Source organism: Ambystoma mexicanum, chromosome 3p, assembly GCF_040938575.1.
Source record: "Ambystoma mexicanum isolate Mex_15411 chromosome 3p, UKY_AmexF1_1, whole genome shotgun sequence".
In the NCBI taxonomy this organism is placed as follows: Eukaryota; Metazoa; Chordata; class Amphibia; order Caudata; family Ambystomatidae; genus Ambystoma; species Ambystoma mexicanum.
Genome location: NC_090925.1, coordinates 128379191 through 128400366, shown reverse-complemented (window position 1 = coordinate 128400366; position 21176 = coordinate 128379191). Strand labels below are relative to the sequence as shown.

Genomic DNA, 21176 nt, shown 5'->3' with positions numbered 1-21176 from the left:
TACCCCCCACTGTCACATCCAAATCTTCTGTGTAAGGAACTTCAATTACAGCCCCAGAGAACCCCTGCGTCTCTAACTTCCGGTTAGATAACGGAAACCGGCCCTCACGAATACATGATTTCTCCGCTCCCGAATCCACCATGAATATGAACTGCTTGTCTCCTATCTGCGCCCCTACCAATGGTTCCTCCGCTGCATCGTAGGTTGTAGATAGAACAGGACACACAAGTGTTCTCTGTGGGCTGTCCTATGCTGGTTGTCTCGTTGTCCCCCTCCTGGCTGAAGACACTTCCTGAAACTACTGACACACCACTATAGGGGGCTGGTGCTGGTGCTCCATTTGCATTCGATGCAAAAGGGTTGCCTGGGGTGTAGTGCATAATGTCGTTGTTTTGTGGGTGATTCTGTGTTCTATAGTGATGCACTTGCCTTTACTCTGGGTACCCCTGCTCTTGTTCCCTCTGTTGTCACCCCATTGGGAGACCATATGGGCTTCCCGGGTGTGGGTTGCCATAGTGTTCTTTCTCTGGAAATCCGTTGTTTGTTCTACTCCTGCACTCTCTGGAAAAGTGCCCCCACCTCCCGCAGTTCCCTGCGCACCTCTGGGACCTTGCCATCCATTTCCTCCCATTCCCCCGTACCCTTGTCCACCCCCTCTACGACCCCTGTACCCACCTCGTCCCCCTTGAGGGGCCCAATCTTGCCACTGCGGACCTCCACTCTGCTCCTGCTCATTCCACTGTTGTTGCCCTGCTCCTGCCCAATTCGTTGCCATCCTCCCCTGTATTGCTACCAGCCCCTCCTCCTCCTCTTCTCCCTCCCTGCTATGTGGGAGCGCGGCTACTGCTGCAGCGACCTTCACCAGTTTCGTTTGTAATAACTTCGCCTCGTCTGCCAATCTTTTCTGCGCTATCTCCTTTTCCCTCTCTTTTATTCGTTTACAGTGGTGAACTATGATGCTCTGTATTTCGGGCCATCCTTTTGCTTCAATACCCGCAATTTTGTCAAGTGCTTTTTGTACCTCTTTAGGGAGCCCCCTCTTTATTATGAAGTAGAATAATGATGTTGATTGATACCAGGGCGTGCCCGTTTCTGCTCTCCACATCTCCTGGACCCGAAAAATGTAATCCATAGCATCTTCCCCATCGTTCATCGTACATTGCATGACTGACTGCAAATCTGGGGTGTCTGGGAATGTCTCTCTTAATGCGTCCCACACCCTCGCACGTACTGTGTTAAACAAGGCCCCATCATGGCGATCACAGTCTAACATTACTCCCGGGAAGCCAGCCTTTACCCATACTCTGTCAGCTTGATCCCCGACTGCTGACACTAGCAGACTTTTCACATCACCCATTGCTAGGGGTACCCCAGCTGTGTGTTTCTCAAATGCATATATCCACTTGCTTGCCCCTCCTGATAGCGGCGGTAATAACTTTAACAGATTGGCCTTATCCATCTGAGCCCAGGGTATGTAATTCGGCCTCCCTCCCCCCCTGTGTATCAGTGGGAGTTGTAACTTCCCCTTTGCTGTCTTATCTGTACTCACCTTCAGTCCGTTCTTTCCTAGTGGCACCATTTTCCCCAACCTATTCCTTAGTCATCCTGTCCACTCTTTTTCCATGGCTCTCCCTGAACATGCGCCATCCAACCCCTCACTTCCTCCTCCCATTGCCATGCTTAATCTTTCACTTTCCTCTAAGTCCTCTCCTATATCACACAATAGCTCTTCTCTACCTCCTGTGGTCCTTATCTCATCGTCAGTGTGCTCCTCCCTCTCCTCTAGTTCAATTATTCGGGCCGGTTCTTCTTGTATCCTAAACAATATCTCCCCCTTCTTTCATCCCTCCTCAATCGTTTTTATCCTGACTCTGTGCTCTTGATGCGAGCTCTGACCTAGCAGCATTAGTCGCAGTCTGTTCACATATGCTTTTTATCCTCGAGAGCTTGTCTTTTGCTACGGAGAGCCTGGACTCTAGGTCTTCTGTTAGTTTCTCTATGTTCCCTATTGGTGTACTCACCTGGTCGCGCTCTCTATGACTCTCATACGGTGGGGGTGCTGTTGGCCCTTGAATCGTAGTGACTGTTGTTGGGGGTACATATGTTGGGTCACTGTATCCTTCTGCGGGCACTGGCTTATTTAGTATTGGGTACAACCTAGTTACCTCTACCGGTGGCTCCCCTTCCGGCAACACCTTGTCGTCTTTTGGTATCAGTAATGGATTGTCAGTGGTAGATGGCAGATCAGAACCTAATTCCCTTTTCTTGGGTGTGGGTGCTTCTTCAAACAATCTCCATAGGTCTGATATTTCTCTCCTATTATGTAGCTGCTTCCCCTTGTATTTCATATAAATGCATGTAGCTACCATATCTAGGACACTCTTGTCAAACGATCCCCCTTCGGGCCATATTTGGGTAACCCTTCCCCCTTCGGCTCTGTAATCCACTGGTCGTGATATTTCTTAATGCGTTCAGCATACCCAGGTAGATTCTTACAAATATGGGCTAATGGTGTTTCTGTCCCCATGGTTTGTGGCTGCTCGATACGGATGTATATCTATATATATATATATTTTTATATAGATGTGTCACCAGATATATCTGAGTATTTGTGTATCACTGCGTGTGGGGATCTGCGTGTGCTTCCGTCACCTGAACAATCTAAGAATTGCTGTGCACAGCCTTTTTTCTGTATACTTTTAGGGGGCACATACAAGAGCAAAGCACCCTTCGTACCCCGCCAATATCTTCAGCACATTTATCCAAAGAAAAAACAGTCACCTTACTGCATTGCGCTTTTCCTTGCAAAATTTCTTCTGGTCCCACTTACCATGACCACACCATAATTATACACTAATGACCACTCTTATACATTCAACGTGATAAATATGTTTTGGCACATGTGATGCTTACACACTTATAGACAACACTCTATTCACCGCTCAATTTGTAATCCCTTTCCTCCCTTACTAGCTGTCCCTTCTCTTTCTTAATCTGATATTAATTCGTCTTTTAGTTTTGATATACACTCGTCTTCCTTCTTACATTATTATTATATATATATATTTTTTTTGTACTAACCCTGTTTTTTCCCCGTAAACCCAGAGAGAAGAATAGAAAGAATAGCAGTCCCTAATATATCCACTGTGTCTCCCTTTTACCAGACACCTTTATCTTATTTTCACTTCCTCATATATTCCCAGTACTAGTCAAGATAGCACTATGCGGCGCCGCCTTCTACCCCCTCGCGGAGCTAGTTTCCCGTCTCTTTATCTATTTTCACCTCTTGATCCTAATGGCCATATGCAAAGAAAAAGTAAAGAAAGTCTAAAGTGGTTCTTAGTAGTCCCAAAGTGTCCCCTTTCAAACAACCTCGTTCCCTGTCCTGTTTTCCTCCCCTGCTCCCTTTATGGTCGCTCGCACTTAATACTCACGTGCCCGTCTTGAACCGAGAGTCTCCGAACTGGGTCCGTCCAGACAGTGTTGCCGTACGCTCAACGGTTAGCCCCGGCTCCGGCGAGCGGTACTCAAAGGGGATTTTTCAACCGGGATCCCGTACCCTCTCTCTGTTGAGTGCGCACTTCTGAGCGTACCGGTCGCCGTTGGCAGCCTCCCGGAGCCGGCGCACCGTGCGCATCCCTTTTCGACCGGAGATTTTCGTGCCAAAGGGGACGGTAGGGATTTATATATTAAGGAAAAATAATCATCACGCTGTCGGGGTCACCACTGAAGGCGAGCGTTCCCCAGATAGCACGATCCTCCCCACAATGAGAGACAATAATGGACTCTCCCAAGATGGGAATAAGGCTAAGACAAAGTGCGGATGAGCTTAAATGGGAGTTTATAAATCAGAATAGGGCATGCAAAGAACTCTGCAAACTCCGAGAGCGCTCTGTCTGACAATAGCAAAGACAGGCGTATATATTTACAGAAAACGTCATAAGAACCTACATACTATAGGGGGCACAAGTTTGTGGGGATTGGGTGGCGACAACTAACTATAGGTGCTGCTGTGATGTGGTTTGCCGTGGTTGGTGGACGTCACTGGTTACCCTCGTGGGCAGGGCCGGGCTGGGCAGGTCAGCGGGGTTCATCCGGACGGTGTTGTTGTGCCAGCCGTGACCAGTGTCAGTGATGAACGTCTTTCCTGGCTTTCTGACCTAAGGCCACGCACACCGCATTCATTCAATATTGCAATATTATCTTCCCCGGTAAATCTTCCAATAGGTTATTCTATAGGTTAATGCAACACAGGAGGAATGCACCTAGAGTGGGGTCTTTTGGTGATACATCAATACATGGTTACCATCGTCCTGTTGACCGGGTATCATGGGTCGCGAGGTTGGGTCTCAGGGCAAGGGACGAGCTGTCCGAGTTATCATGTCCCATTAGAAGTCATTATGAATGTGTTCCTGCAGTGTTGCTATAATATTGGGTGTCCTAATTTTACAGGGGCCATTAACCTAGGGTGAGCCGGTGGGTCGCGGAACCTAAGAAAGGGCGCCTTCGGGCCTGCGTTTATGGCCGGGTTTTACTGCTGGGTTGTAAATAATTCAGGTGGCAGGCGGGGGAATGTGAATGTTTGAAGCGGCTCCAGCCGAATTGGGGGCGGTGGAGCAGAGCAGCGCAGGCCTCTGCTTTCTGTCTGGCAGGCTTCAATGGCGAGGAAGGGGGAATGGCCTTGGACATGCCCACAAAGGTATTTTCCTCCTGTGTTGCAGATTTAAGTGGAAGAGGCATGAACATTCATATAATATACAATACTTCATTGAGTCTTTTCAAAGCTTATGTTTTCAACATTGTTAGTGCCTTTTACATGGCCATTTCAAATGCGTTACATATATGTTAAGTATTTAATAATCACAACATTTTGTTACATTTCTATACATGCGCGGTAAGCGAGGTAATAGTAAGGTTGGTGGAGCATGCAGGAACAACCGGCTAATAAGACTGATGGCAGTGACACGTGGTGAGCTTAGACGTACATACTGTGCATTTTCGTGCACCATTTACATGAGCTCCCAATGGGGTTGTATTTGTCTTCCTTTGTATTCTAGCAGCATTAGTTCAGTTATGGCATGGGACCTTGGGGTGCAGTCTTCTCAGCGAAACATATAACATGAAAACCCCGGGACACTTTTACCATTTGCGCATAGCTACGGGGATGCGGGTATTTTAACCCGAATGCCATATAAACACACATTCTGCCATCTTCATGGAGGTTACATGTTTTTAGTCAGAAAGGTTGTGGAGAGAAGAGTTTCATCACAGGTAGTTTGCTCATTAGTATTTGGGGGCTCTGCTTTTGTCAGGGGACCATTTTTCAGTTCTTTTCCACCCCGGCCCTGCTGGCCGGGTCATACTGGGAACAGTGATACACTGCGGAAGGTATAAGAAATTAATTATTTTATGCTGCAAAATGTGCTTTCTTTATGCTGCAGAATGTTACATTTCATTCCGCAATGCCCTTTAGGGTCTGTACAGTCTAGACTGGGCCTGTCAGTGCATTTTTAAAAGTCCCAACTTGAGCCTGTTCAGAGGCTTTATTACTTAGGTTTTATTTGTGATACACAAGTGAGGAAGCTGCTTCCCATGGATAAGAGAATTCAGGATCTTCAGCAAGTTTGCTCAGTAATGATCAATGCCTCACAGTTTCAGGCAGAAGACTTTCATTGAGTGCTCGGGTTTATGGCCTTATGCATCCTAATGGTGCCATTAGCCAGGTTGCCCATTATGCTCTGAAGTGGACCAGGTGCTCCTATTGATGCATTGAAAAAAATATGCATCCACAGAAATCCCCCTTAGATGTTCCAGCCTTCCTTTCACATTTGGCATCGACTGGAATCAAGATTCAGTCTTGCAGTGCGTCTCTTACAACTATTTCTGCTTATACTTTGGTGGGTGGCAGGAATTTTTCAACGCCTTGCCTTGTGGTCAAAACACATTTTAATGTTCTACTTAAACTGCACACTCCAATGAGAGCCCCACACCCATCCAGGGACCTCAACATACTCCTGGCAGTGTTGGCACATAAACCTCTTGTACCTACGGCCATGATGGATATTAAATATGGAGCATGCAATACAGCCTTCCTGATAGCAGTCATTTCATCTCAGCGGTCAATGAATTGCAAGCACTGTGTTCCTCTGAGCCTTTTATGGTCTTCCTTGAGGATGAAGTGGAGCAGCGGATGCACCCATCCTTAGTCCCAAAGTTTCCATTAGAGTTTTCATTTCAATCAAAATATCTCTATCCCTACATTTCTGCTGACCCTCATTCGGAGGCAGAAATGGCACTTCACCATCTATATTTCACAAGGGCTCTTAAATTCCCTTTAGAAAGAAGAAAGGAGTGCAGATCATCAGTGAACCTGTCGCATATGGTGGTTCCTCTTGGAGGTATCACAGCTTGTAATGTTTTAATTCCCGGTGAATGGTTTCTTGTACCCTGGACGCGTACAAGGTTGGCAAACTGCCTCCTCTGAAAGGAATTAATGCCCATCCAGTGCAGGCTAATGGGATCCTGTGGCCTATTAAAGGCACATTCCATGGAGGAAATCTGCAAAGCAGCCACTTGGGCCACTCAAGATGCCTTCTGTAAGCATTACGCCCAAGATGTACGTTCACGAGCAGACACTCATTTTGGTCAGTTGGTCATCGGGAACTTGTTTGGTTAGATTACTATTCAGGGATCATTTTCCCATAGGAATCTCCCGTAAGTGGGGATGAAAAGGGATGGGATGTAGAAGAGAATTAAAGTTACTCACTGTAGTGACTACTGTACTCTTAGTCCGTAGTCCCCATTCCTCCATATGCTCCTCTCACCATCCCCTCTAATAAACATATGAGGCCGAGCTCTACGAAAAGGACTGGTGCTTGAAGCGGGGAGTATGCACAAGGGACGTCATGCATGTGTTGTGTATCTCAGCACGCATGCACCCCTGATTTTTGTATTTCATTTTTGTTGCTCCACATCAATCTCCCGTCCCTTCCCCTTCCAAGTCAACACCCATAGGTACGGAGGAAAGGGGACTATGGACTAGAAGTACAGTAGTAACTGTGTTGTATAATTATAACTTTTTTTTTTTTTTAATATGTATAGAATTTTTAATGACAAAGTCTCATGACAGAGACCAAGGACTAGAGATTAAATGCATACACATATACACATAACAAGCTAATTAAGTACAGCACATCTATAGCAAAAACAGGAGACAAATACAGCAAAGGGGAGAGAAAAGACGGGGATGGATGAAGGTAAACGGTGAGCCAAACTTGAACAACAGATACCTATAATAATGTTAAAAAACAGTCACACATATATGAATTATAACTATTTTTAAAAAAACAATGCTTTGAACTATACTATCTTCTTGTAACTTTTCTTTCCAGGTGATAGTGAAGCAGCCCGTGTTTCCCTGTCCTGTCCTGATGACTGGAAGCTCATTAAAAGGAAGTGCTATTACTTTGCAAAATACACAGAGTCAAAGAACTGGACCGCGAGCCATGAGGACTGTTCCTCCAGGGACTCCCGCCTGCTTGTGATACAGGACCAGGAAGAGCTGGTAAGGTATCTCCAGTGTACTATAAGGTTCTTTTCAAGTGTCTCATATTCTTTCCCTGATTGTTTCCAATAACTCATTTGTTCTGTGTTTTTATGCATGAGGTGGTTTATCTATAGATTATTTTCGTAAGCCTTAAATCATTTCAATGTTCTGGCAATTTATGTGCTCTTTTCTTCTATGGGAACATGTTCCCCTCATTGAAAAATTATTTTCATAGTGGAGGCACATTACATAAGCTGACATTTTCAGACAGACAGTTCTGGTATGACTTGTACCTGCAATCTGTCCATCCACAATTGGTTTCAGATGGCAGGCTGCCGCGAGGGCAGAGGTAGCTTTTGGTGCTGGGAAGAGGTCTGTGGGGGTGTTTTTTCAGTGGTGGTGTGTTACGGTATCATTAGTGCGAGCAACTGAACGTAGCATGGTGAAGGACGTGGGACCAATGCAGCAGAGTTTGGGAAAGCGGCTTTCTCCACCAAAATATATTTTTTTAAATGAATAATGTGTTGAAATCGTGATTTTTATAGCACAATTTATGAGCAATACTGGGTAACAATCCAATTTACATTCAGTTCTGTCGGAGAAGATATGAAAAAATCAATAGATTCCCATTCCACAGCCTGGACGATTACATTCGCCTCAACCATGAATCACCCGAATTTCCACTGTATTCATGATTCACCGATCTTCTCAGATTCAGGTAATCTTGTTCGTGCACCAGATTCACCTCTATAAGGAACATGCTTCTGCAGCTCCTCAGCAGTCTCTGTAGAGGGAGGAGCCTGATGTCTGTTGCTGTTTAAGAGCTCCGGCCGCTTGTTCTTCTTCTTGCTGATAGATTTTTATCCATCAGCAGTGATTTTTGGATACCGAGGCTTGAGCCTCATTACTCCATCTTCTCGGGTTGAGTGTGTAGTCGTGGGTTTGTATTCTTCTTGGTCTGTGTGGTCTTGTCACAGTAGGGCTGGTTTCACAGGGTCTTCGCAGTGATGGGCCGCGGGTAGCGGTTGAAGGGGTTTGCAGTGGTGGCAGTGAGTCTTCTGATCAGAGGATTCGGGTTCTGATCCAGTTCTTGGCAGAGTTCTTACTCAGCTTCGCTAGATGTTCATCCAACATCTCGATGTCCAGGTCTCTGTGAAGGTCTGGTATCCTTGTGAAGATTGGAGCTCCAGACGATATCCGCAGGGCCTTGTTCTGGACTATCTGAAGACTCTTCCGGTGTCGCTCATGGCAGGTCATCCATGCTGGGGAGGCATAAGTCAGGGTTGGTCTGATGATCGCCTTGTAGGCGTTGATCTTTGTCCGGAGGGGCATGGACTTGCTCTTCAGGAGTGGGTAAGAGCTGGAGCCTGGGACGTAATTTCACCAAAACGCCAGGGGTAGCGGGAGTGACATCACATGATCCTTGACCTCTGATGACATCACAGGAAGTTATGTCCTTTGGCCCCACCCCAAAGTGACATCATGGGAAGTGATGGAACACGACCTTTCACCCCTTGACTAAATCAGAAGTGGCATCAAATAGCATTGTTCCTAAGTACAGTATGAAAAATATGGTTACGATATCACTGCAATGTGATATACATTTCATTCAGGCATGGATCGCCTTATGTATCGTTAATATCAGTGTGTATAGGCCCATAATACCAAACTACTGTGAATGCATGCAGGCGTCCATGGCCAAATGAAAATGATGTGTTATTATATAGCACTCAAGCAAGTTCTATAGAACAAATAAACATACAATATCACCGTACCTGTGTTTGTACTCCTTTATCGACCTCAGAAGGATGAAAGGCTGATTTGGCTTTGCTGGGATTCAAACCTGCAACCCTCAGATCACACACACATCGCAGCAGCGAGCGCTCAACCCACTAGGCTTTCTTATCGCCCACAGCTGTCTTACAGAAAGCAAATTACACTGTAGTGGATACCATTAAACTGGTAACTGAGATTTAACAGCAGAACAGTTCATCTGCAGGTCTGGTGCAAAGTTGGCCACATGTCAAGCCTGCGTGGATCTACTTTTCAGGCTTCAGAGGTTGGCCTCACACGGCATCTCGTACTCTGGCCACTCATTACCTCTTAACTGTGGCAGAATGAAATCAAGGGCCAGTTTATGTGCTATGGTCAATCATTTCTACACTGTACACAAGCTTTTAAGCACAAGGATTTTGTCAACTGACCGCGGATACCAAGATGGAATGTCTTGTGATGATCGCATCAGAGACAACGGCAGAAAATAACATGTTGTAAAGAAAAATACATATTCCGAAATGGATGCTTATTCTACTTTAAATGCTGTTTGGAAGTTTTTGTCTACATTGTGAATTTGAGGTGTTTAGGAACAGACTAAATCAGTGACTCACCCTTGAAGTGTGCCTGAAAAAAACCTTTAATCGGTCTAGCAATCATTGTATAGAATTCCAGAAGACAAATTATTTGTTATTCTTATTCTCTCTTATTTAGGGTCACTGCTCAAAGTGTTACACTTGTGGAAACCCCTGTTTTTTGTTTAGAGGCCGGAATAAGAAATCCAGCCACTGCAGAAACAAAGAGCCACATGGCTCAGGCCACAGCCCAGGAGCTTCCATTAACATTTGCTTTTTTTTAAAAGTTTTTTTTAATTTTATGATTATGGGTAGCAAGTGGGACCACAGGGGTAGCAAGGGAGACCACAGGGGTCGCAGCTGCAACCTCTGGTACCCCCCAAATGACATGCCTGGCTGGAGCATTTTACTGTAGGCAGGGCTTTTAGGCATTGATTTGCATAAGAATATCTATTTATTTTATTAGTGTACTTTGAGAGAAGGGGAAACGTGTTTGGAGCGTGCTGGGACATTTATTTTGCAGGGTCTTTCTAATCACTAAAGCAGTGGCATTAGTGACCGGGCGATTAGGTGTCTGATACAGCTCACACCTGCCTGCACAGAGGAGGAATTTGTGCTGGGATGACTTGATGGAATGCCTGGGCAGGCACAACTTGGATTATCACAATAGCTGACAAGAGCATGTCAATTTCTTTAATTGTCCGCACACTTTGAGGAAAGGGGGAATGTGTTTGGCACATGATTGGGAAACATTGTTTGAGGTTCTTGCCAATCACTCAGAGATGCATTAGTGACTGCGGGACTGGGTGTCTGATGCAACACACCACCTGCTTAGACACACACACACACACACTTTGGTTTACCACAATACCTGAAACAAGCACATTATTTATTTGATTATTAGCACCCTTTGTGGAAAGGGGTAAAGTGTTTGGGGTGTACTGGGAAAATATTATTTGCGGCGCCTCGCTGATCGCTCAGGCAATAGCATTAGAAGCAGGGAGATTGGCTGTTTGACCAACATACATCTGCCTGGATGTAGTATGAATTTGCTCTTGTGCAGCTTCATTATTGACCCATTGGAGCCTGTTCCAACAGTCGAAGCCTGGTGCAAGGTGACACAGCACTTCCTTGGTTTGAGAAAATGCACTTCCAAGGCTGTCAGTGTCTGAGGCGTTCGGGCAATAAGCAACACTAAGCAAGATGTTCTCAATGCCAGGGGACAAATGTGGGAGGGGAAGAGGAAGGTGTGGAAATGTTTCACGTTATCAGCAGAAACAGCAGTCACTGCAATAGATGGGGATGTATGAATTGTGGGTGGCAGCAAACTACAGCACCAGGCAGGCACCAGAAATAGCAAATCGACCATGGCTACAAATACTCCAAGCATGGTGGAGGCTAGTAATTTTTCTCATGTCTTCACTGATTTGGCTGTTTCTGGCGCTTCACTGCTGCCAGCATAAGGCTCACCTTCCCTACCATCTGAATCTTGCATAACTAGGAATATCTTGTGGCCCCACAGAGCTCGTACCGGATTCCAAGCCTGCTTCTATAGAGGCTGATAATTCCGTAGTATTCTTTTCTCGTAAACAACGCATACTTGCTAAAAGAGCGGCAATGAGCAAGAAGCCCTGCGAGGTGGCCTTTCCTTTGCCTGCAACTGCTCGTACTAAGAAGGCCAAAAAGAAAGCCACTAGGGCAAAAAAACATAAAGCTAATGGCTCTGGAAGACTAACCAGCTGGCTTATCCCGGATGAAGAGAATGAATCCCTTAGAGACGCTGATGAGCTTCTTGACCTGCGGCCTCTACAACCAAACAACGATCTCGAGAAGATCTCCTCGACTACAAATAAAATCTCAATTAAAAATCCTAAAGTTGCTTTATTGGAACAGGATAAAGCCAAGCCTACAGCTATAAATATTGACCACCAAATCGACCATTCAGGCAACAGAGTTTGCATTATAAAAAACCTCTACCAACAGAGTAAGAGCAGTTGGCTAACAAGATCTAACCTCATGACCAGACTCCATTCAGTACCTCAGTTACGAGTCCTTACATCAGAAGACTTCGAGTTTGTCGAACCTTTGTATGTGACAAACACCAATGCCTCTGCTTTTCACTGCAAGTTTCTATCTACTGCCCAAATGATGCAAAACTACAGGGAGAGTCTATTAGTGGTGGACATAGAGATCAATGCTGACCCTGAAATGGTTGACCCGAGTTGGCCCATAATTGACAACAAAGGGCCTGAAGTAAATGCTGAAGACTCTTCCTTACCTACAGATGAACAAGTTCAACTTACTGACATCCAGAGAGTGCTATCTTGGCTGGCTACATCCCTTCCTTCGGTCATAAAAAAGCAGTGAGATTATACCATTGCCTCCTGGAATTGTCGTGGCTTCAGCCATCTACTGTCTCCAGATGGGTCTTTCTCTCTTTTAGCTGATCATTACTGCATATGCCTGCAAGAAACCTGGCTCACTTCTCCAGTTATCCTTGATGGTTATTTGATCTACCAGTCTTTCGCCAAAAAAGGAACCTATGGAAGACCTTATGGAGGTCTGATTGTGGGAGTAAGACAGGCCATACACTCTAGCCGTCTGAATACGAAACAAGAGGACAACATCATATCCATTGAACTGGAAGGGTCATCTGAAAATGCACCACAAAGAATTTTGCTTATCGCCATATAAAATCCTCCCGGTGCTAATTTTAGCGAGGCTATACAGGAGGCCCTCCATGACCTCCTCACCCAATGGTTAATGATTACTGGAAACAAATCAGTTATTTTCACCGGCAACCTCAACTGCCACATGATAGGCGTTGTGGCTACAACGAGTAAACCCTTACTGAACTCTACAAGTGTTATGCCTCACGACCTGGCAGACTATGAAGGTTGAGGTTGGTCAAATTCCTTTTTACACCTGGGCTTTAGAACTTATCAATGGCAGGACGCTCAGTGATAACCCTGGGAAATTCACCTGGAGCAACGGACGGGCACAAAGTACGCTAGATTACGTACTTGTTAGCCCTGGCATCGCTTCCCGAGTCAAAGACATGAATATTTCCCCAAATTCCTGGTGCGACCATTGCTTACTTACTTTAACATTTAGCACTGATGATAAAGTCTCATTTGTCAAGCCACTGGGCGATATGAAAGTCAACCAGGCAGGGACTCGTATCTGCTGGCACAGGACAAATATCTACAACACGGCTCGCACCGGGGATGCCGAGTTACCCAATGTTGAACAACACTTTGCTGCATTATCAGTTAATGAGATCAAAAGTATGATTGCCATGTTTGCATCCTCCCATGCCACAGTTGCCACTAATAGGTTTGTAAAAGAAGCCATCCAGAGTAAACCCTTTGACAAGAGCAAACGAGACGCAAAGCGAGAACTCAGGGCAGCAATCCGTAAAGCCAAAACGTCTCACTTAACCTGCGATGCCTATAAATCAATATGCAGGTCTCTTAAGAATAAATACAATGCCTGGATTAAGTCAAAGCGAAGAATGGAGAAGATCGGTCGCTGGCAGACAATGGTTCAAACCATGTGCTCAAAGAACACCAGAAGTATCTGGGAACTCTTGGGAGAAGCAAGCGGTATGGGGAAATCCCCAATGATTAACCCAATTGGTGTGCAACAGTGGACAGATTTCCTTTTAACTCGTAATTCTCCTGCTGAAGCAGAGGTGCAGAGATCAGCGACCACTGTTCCCCAGAAACTTTCGTTTATGGTTTCAACTGATCAATTAATCACAAAGATCAAAGGTCTGAAGTCTTCCAGAGCACCGGCTACTAAAAATCCAGTTTGATAAAATACTGGCAATTGGTCAAATACCTGCCTCCTGGCAAACCTCTTTTTTGATACCAATATTTAAGAGAGGACACAGGATGGAACCCAGTAACTACAGAATACTCTCCATGCTTGACTGTACTGGCAAACTGTTTGCATCACTACTACTGGAGAAGCTGGAAACATTGGTTGATGAAGCGGGCATACTGAACAAGTTACAAAGCGGTTTCAGGAAAAGACATACTACTACTCAAAACCTGATAATCCTAGATCTTCTCCACACTCGGGCAAGGATAATTGGTAACCCACCACTCTATGCCCTGTTCATCGACTTTCGAGCAGCCTTTGACCTAGTGCCAAGAGATAAATTATGGGTGAAACTGGAACTCTTGGGCTACCCTGCAGAACTCCGCCACTACCTGAAGTTACTTCATCATAATACCACTGCAAGACTCAAGCTGGACTCTCAGGGCAATATGACCAATTTAATCAGCCAGAATAGGGGAGTTAAGCAGGGCTGTGTCACGGCTCCCTGTCTGTATAACCTTTTCACCCACGATATTCCCAAAGTGGTATCTTCAGTCCATAATTGTCCTCCTACAATTGGTACTGCGCACTGTCCGGTACTTGCCTACGCAGACGACCTAATAATCCTAGATCACACATTCAGTGGTCTAAAAAGGTTGGTTAATGTACTGTGGGGATACGCAGAGACAAATGGTCTGATTATAAATCTTTTTTTTTTTTTAAACTTTTATTTATTCAGCGTGGCAGCATAACACAGGCGAACAACGCCAGGCAAGTACAATATGAATACAGATGTACACAATATAGGCATACAAAGGTTGCTTCACATATAATCATGACCATTGGGTATTTTTATAACATGGGCAAGATATAAGAGAGCTATGATAAGGGTGGGGACCCGAGCTGGCAGGGGGAAGCAGCTGGGGAAGATGCATCCGGTGTCGTATTCAGGTCAGACATATAAGCTCGGAATCTGAGCCAGATATTCCTAGGCCTAGAGTGGGTGGGCTGTAGGTGAGACCAAGCTTCCTCAGAGTCCGAGGCCCACGTGACTGCTCTTAGCCATTGGGCATGGGTGGGAGGTGTGGGGCGGAGCCAGCAAAGTAGTATGGATCGTACTGCGAGAAGCATGCAGAGGCCAGCTAGTTTTTTGGAGTTCCGGGAAATTCCTGGGAGGTCATGGAAGAGGCATCCCACTGGGCAGGGATTGATGGGGTGGTCGAGCATGGCAGATACTGTCGAGCACACTGCATCCCAGAACTGTGAAAGACGGGGACAGGACCAAATCATGTTAATGTAATCAGCAGTATCCTGACCGCATCTAGGGCAGTTAGAGGGGTGATCACTGGACATGCGGTGCAATCTGTTTGGGGTGTAGTGGAACCTATGCAGTACTTTAAACTGAATCAGTTTGAAACAGGAGTTGAAAGACACCCGGTGTATGCGTTCACACATATGTGCCCAGCGTTCATCCAACATCTCAACACCGAGGTCAGCCTCCCATGCCCACTTCAGCTTAGCGAATTTCTGAATAGATCTGGAATGTAGCATGGTGTATAGTCTAGATATTTTACCTCTAGTGGGCGAGGGGGAGGTCAGTTCCACGATGGCAGGGTCGTCTGGTGGTAATGCCGGGAACATCTGGTAGTTACGTTTAAGGGTCCTACGAATGGACGAATATTGAAGCCATGCACACTGGCCTCTCCTTAAGGACAATGGGAGGTCAGGCCATTCAACAAATATACCTTGATCAAACATGTCACGTAGTAGCTCGTATCCTGCTTCAGTCCAGCGTCGAACCATGGATGGTGGCACCCGTGGGACCCCCGGAAGAAAGTTCCAGAGAGGGAGGTTGCCATGGAAGGCTTAAGCGGTACCGGTCAGCCTCCATGTTTTTGCCAATGCCAAGGATGTACAGGCGACCGGGCTCTGTGAGTCCAGTGCCAGGGGGGCGGGTAGTATCACCAGGGAGCGCATGTCACGGTCGCTGACCGCCAGTTTCTCGAGTCTAACATGTGGGGGGGGGGTCTGTTGTGTTAAACCAGTAGGATGCATATTGGATTTGGGATACCAACCATTATTTGAGGAAATCAGGGGCGCCAAAGCCCCCGTAAGTCATAGGGGTAGACATGGTATCAAGTTTAAGACGGACCACACCCGAATGCCATAGAAAGGAATTGACTGTGTGGGTCAGCTCACGGAAGAAGCCCCCCCTGGCCACAAGGGGATGTTGGTGAACCTGTAAAGTAGTTGGGGCAACACCACCATTTTCAATAGACCTATTCTGCCTGCGAGGGATATCGGGAGTTTGTCCCAGGCTAGTACTTTAGACGACAGGTGTGTAAGATACTTCTGGTAGTTCTCCTTGAAGGTCAGCGCTTGATGACGCGTTACCTCTATCCCCAGGTAGGTAATCGTAGACTGAGCCCATGTGAACCCCTGGGTGACAGGAGGGGGGGAGGTGCCCTCCGTGAGCGGGAAGAGTGTGGATTTCGAGCAGTTCACCTTGAGGCCCGAGATACGGCCAAAATGGATGACGTCCTCCAGTATTGGGGATAAGTTGATGGAGGGGGAGCGTATGAATAACAGTGCGTCATCAGCATATAGGGACACTATGTCCGCCTGGCCCGCAGTGCGGAGCCCTCTATGTGCATGGGATTGGCGGAGCATATCAGCAAAGGGCTCTATTGCTATAGCAAAGATCAGGGGAGAGAAGGGGCATCCCTGTCTCGTCCCCCTGGCGATCTCAAAGAGAGGGGAGCAACAGTCATCAGTGCGGACCCTAGCCACAGGATCCGAGTAAAGCAATCTAACCCAGGAGAGAAATGAGGGACCAAATTTACAGCTCTCAAGAACCCGCCACAAATACCTCCATGAGACCGAATTGAACGCTTTTTGCATATCAAGCGTGGCAGCCACTGCATGTGTCTCGGGGTTTATTCTATTAATTATATTAAAGAGACGCCTTAGGTTCAGAGAGGTAGAGCGACCTGGGATGAAGCCCCCCTGATCTGGGTGGATGATAGATGGTAAAAAGGGGGCCAGCCGGAGCGCCAGTGCCTTGGCGTATATTTTGACATCACAATTTATAAGTGAGAGCAGGTGGTACGAACCGTATTGCGAGGGAGATTTACCAGATTTAAGCAGTACTGTTATTGTGGCTTCCAGGAGTGAAGGGGGAAATATACCGGCCTCCACCGATTCCTCCCAGAGAGCCATCAAGTGAGGGAGTAGTAGTGGTTTATAGCGCTTATCAAATTCAATTGGGATGCCATCTGAGCCAGGGGCCCTCTCCGAGGATAAGGAGTCCATAGCATCAGAGAGCTCTTCGAGCGTAAGTGGGGAATCGAGGGAACCCGCGGTCTCCGGGGAGAGAGTCGACAAAGGAAGGGTATCAAGAAAGGAATTGATCTCCATCACTGATGCCTCATCTGAGTTGGAGTACAGGGTTTCGAAAAATTCCGTATTGATGTCCTGTGAGGTAACAGCCATAGAGCCGTCTGGCCTTTCGATCCCAAGGATATGTGGGGACCCCATCTCGTGACGGATAATTCTCGCCAGAAATCGGCCAGGGCGCTCACCCTCCCCGTATCTCCTCGCCATGCCAGGGTTATCTAAAAAATGTGTTCGCGCTCCGCAAGGGATCGGAACGTATCCAGCTCCACCCCGATATCCGCCAGGGTGCCCGGGGTGGAGTGAAGTGAGCATTTAGCCTCAAGGATCGATAATTTGGATTTGCTCTCGGCGAGATCTCTCCGGATTGACTTGAGGACACCATTCTCCTTTGACAGCGCTATCCCTCTAATATAGACCTTGAAGGACTCCCATAGAGTGGCCTGCGATGCTACCGAGCCTGTGTTTGTCTCGAAGAACTCCTCAATAGACACCTCGAGCTCGGAGCCAAACTCCAGGTCCAGAAGGGAGAGGGGCTTCAATCTCCAATGTCGAGTACGACCAGGATCCGGGCCCCAACCTATAGTGACGGTTACAGGAGAGTGGTCAGACAAGGTTCTGGGGAGGATTATTAGCTGTATAACATTCTTAACCAACTCGTTGGAGATCACCCATCTATCTATACGGGAATAGGAATCGTGCACTGAGGAGTATAAAGAATAAGCTCGAGAATCCGGGTGGAGGAGCCTCCATGCATCAACCATGGCGAGACGGGGTAGGGATGATAGTGCAGCATAGGCTGCCCTGGTAAGTTGACGGGGCCTGGACCCAGATCTATCAAGGGCTACATCAAATATTGTGTTGAAATCGCCCCCCCCCCAAAGGATGGGGACAAGGGGGAAGCCATCGAGGAGGGACGTGACCTGTACGTAAAAATCCGGGTCATCTATATTAGGACCATAAATGTTCAGCAGGACTACCTCCTTGTTTTGAAGTGTGGCATGAAGCAGTGCATATCTGCCTTGATGGTCTATTTGTGAAGAGATAAGAGTGAACTTGAGACTCTTATGGATGAGAGTCATGACCCCGCGGCTTTGGGTAGAGAAATCGGTGAAGAATCTATGGGGACCCCATGTTTTGGCAAATCTCCTACACTGTTCCGTGCGGGCATGTGTCTCCTGTAAAAAGAGAATCTTGGACCCATGACGCTCAGCCTGCAGCTAGAGCTGCCTCATCCTTTTATAATTGCCCAACCCCCGTACGTTCCAGCTCATGAAGGTCAGGTCACTCCCAATCATTGATGCAATGGCGTTAGTATCAGAGAAAATGTCAATAACCAATGGGCCAGTTTAGCAGCCCTGCAGCACCAGTCACTGAGTATTGCCCCGCGGTCCGCCTTCGCTGACAACGCCAAGCTTTTAGTAACATAACCCCCAACATGTCCCACCCCCGCCCACATCCCCCCCAAACAGAGGGATTGCAATCCCAAAATCCCTCAACCAAAACCAAACCAGAGGCATCAGCGCCTGGGGGCCTGTAGGCCGGACTGGCCGCGCCTCTCCGGGCTACGGCAGATCCAAGTAAGACAAAAGGTGCCAACAGTGGGAATTTGCACGTAACTTGGACGGAGTTTTTGCACATGTTGACGTGGCACATATTTGTAAAGATGAAACAAATTAAGCAGGTTACAGAATAGAAAACTAGTATGACCCCGATGTAGGAAGGTGGCCGGTCTTGGGCCCTCCCCAACGGGACTGTAGGATAACTGTAGAACCGTGATCAGAGGGGGGGGATCAGCACGGGAAATGTTCGTCCATGAACTTGGAGGCCTCCTCCGGGATCGTGAAGAAGAACACCTAGTTGGCATGCTCTATGCGAAGTTTGGCGGGATAGAGCATGGCGTATTTAATTGAATGGTCCCGCAGCCTACGCTTTACCGCTAGGAAAGTCTTGCATTCACGCTGGATGGCCATTGAAAAGTAGGAGCTCACCCTTGAATCTCGCGGCCCTGAGGAGGGCATCGCAGTCTCGAAAATTCAGCACACGGGCTATGATGGGCCAGGGAGGAGCACCGGGCTTGGGTTTAGCCGTCATGGCTCGGTGTGCACGCTCTATAGTGAATTGCGGGGAGAGCTTGGGTGAGTTGAGGAGCGTCAGTAATGTGTGTTCAACAAAATCCTCCATTGATTCATGAACCTCATTCTCGGGAACACCGTTAATGCGGAGGTTGTTGCGTCTTGATCGGGATTCCAAGTCCTCGTTCTTCTTTTCCACATCAAGGACTCGGTTGGAGAGAGCGACGACCTCAGAACGCAGGGCACCCAGTGCATCCTCAGCGGAGCCCACCCGTGTCTCGACCTCCGCCACCCGGCTATCTGTCCTCTCAATGTGGGCCTTAATAGAGGACATAGTGCCGTTCATGTCGTCTAATTTTGAGTGGAGTGCGGTGAAGCCCTCGCGGATAAAATCCATCATATTTTGGGACTCCGGAGCTGTGGCGGATGATGATGCAGTAGGAGCCAGCTCGGTGGTCTCCTCTGGCGATCTCACCGGTGTCTTCGCAAACATATTGATGGAGCTCTGTTTCTTCGCGGCCCTGTTGGTCATCTTGACGATGTTGGAATTCAAGTGGGGTGAGGGGGGTCCCAGCAGCTCAAGAAGAAAGGTGGGGGGGCTCGGACCATGCAATGCGTAGGACGGTATGCAAGGTGCGACGTGGAGGGGGGCCAGCGTCTGTGGACACGTATATATGAGGCTTTCGACTACCGGTGCAGTCTGTGGGGGCTCAGCTTGCCCCAGGTGACGTGGAGGGCGCAGTCCGAGGACCTCGAGTGTAGGTGACCAAGGGGCTGGGGGTGGCGATGCCCAATGGCCGCTATGAGAACAGGGGTCCAGATTTGGTTGTCCAAGTAAGCCTGTAGGAGGGGTGGAGAAGAGCACCTCCCAGCCCTGTACTCTGCCGATGGGCTCAAAGAGCAGCAGTGTAGGTTGTGGCAGGCACCAGACAGTCAGCAGGTCATGTGTGGGACGGTTACCGCGAGACCACTGCAACTCGATCAGGAGCCAGGAGTCCCCTGGCCAGGAGTCCCCCCAGAGTAGAGATGTGGGTGGCTAGGGCGGCCCAGAGCACCCCAGGTAGAGCGAACGGATGCGGGCAGGTCCGCGATGCAGGGGGACGCTTGGGTGAAGTGAAGCCAGGGAAGAGTTTGAGCGTGCCAAGCTCGCGGAGGAACCAGTGTCTATTACATGCCCCAGAGTCGGGCACCGCCAATACTCAGGTCGTGGAGCGATGCAGGGGGGGAGTGAAGCAGCACCCCCCCTCCACGTACCTTATTGTCACTAGGGTATTGCGGTATGTGTCAGTGGGGGAGCGCGGCACCCGGTGTCCGAGGGTGCGCCGCAGCTCCACCCCGTCTCTGGAGTCTCCTTGAGGGGGGAGGGCCTCCAATAGTCAGCCCCTCTGGCGAGCACGACCACGGTCCAGGAGGGGCCAGGCTGCAACAGCGCTGAGGGTGCCCTCCGAGGCGGTGCCGGATCGTGCAGTGACAGCGGCCGCAGCCGCAACCCCCCCACGGCGGTGGGGAGCGGTCCCAGGGCAAGCACAGGGTCAAGGCTCCGGAGGGGCGTCCTCACGTGATGTGTCCCGGCAGGAGTGGGTGGAGGGGGCCGGGACACTGGAGCACCCCACGGGTCTTCACTGAAGTGGTTGGCAGGCTCCGGTGCACAGAGAGGCCCGGCGCGTCCCACAGCCGGGGGTGGATATTGGCGCGAAGCCACTCCGCCGATGGGGGAAGGGTACAGAGATGTCCAGATCTCGCGGTCCCCAGTGCCGTTTTTAATCGGGATTCGGGTCAGATGGTGCCCGGGTACCCAGAGACCAAGTTGTGCCCTCCAGGGCCGAGTGCCAGTGCAGGAAAGTGCCAAAAAAAGGATCATGCGACCTGCATGCCACGGAGTGTAGCTTTCAGGTGGCCATCTTGTTCGGCGCTCAACAGCGCCCCCTGATTATAAATCTTGAAAAGACACAACTCTTGGTATTCTCTGGAAAAAAGTTTGCTCGCCCC

General features: G+C 48.2%; 1 protein-coding gene across 1 annotated transcript in view; it reads left to right on the top strand.

Annotated features, from left to right (window-relative positions):
* The window catches only part of LOC138579819 (killer cell lectin-like receptor subfamily B member 1C), a 283572-nt gene extending 273394 nt beyond the window's left edge, over positions 1-10178 (top strand). The window contains exons 4-5 of the mRNA XM_069650048.1: positions 7392-7569; positions 10034-10178. Of these exons, the coding sequence (XP_069506149.1) occupies positions 7392-7569; positions 10034-10178 (323 nt within the window). The remainder of the gene's footprint in view (positions 1-7391; positions 7570-10033) is intronic.
* Positions 10179-21176: the final 10998 nt, after the last annotated feature.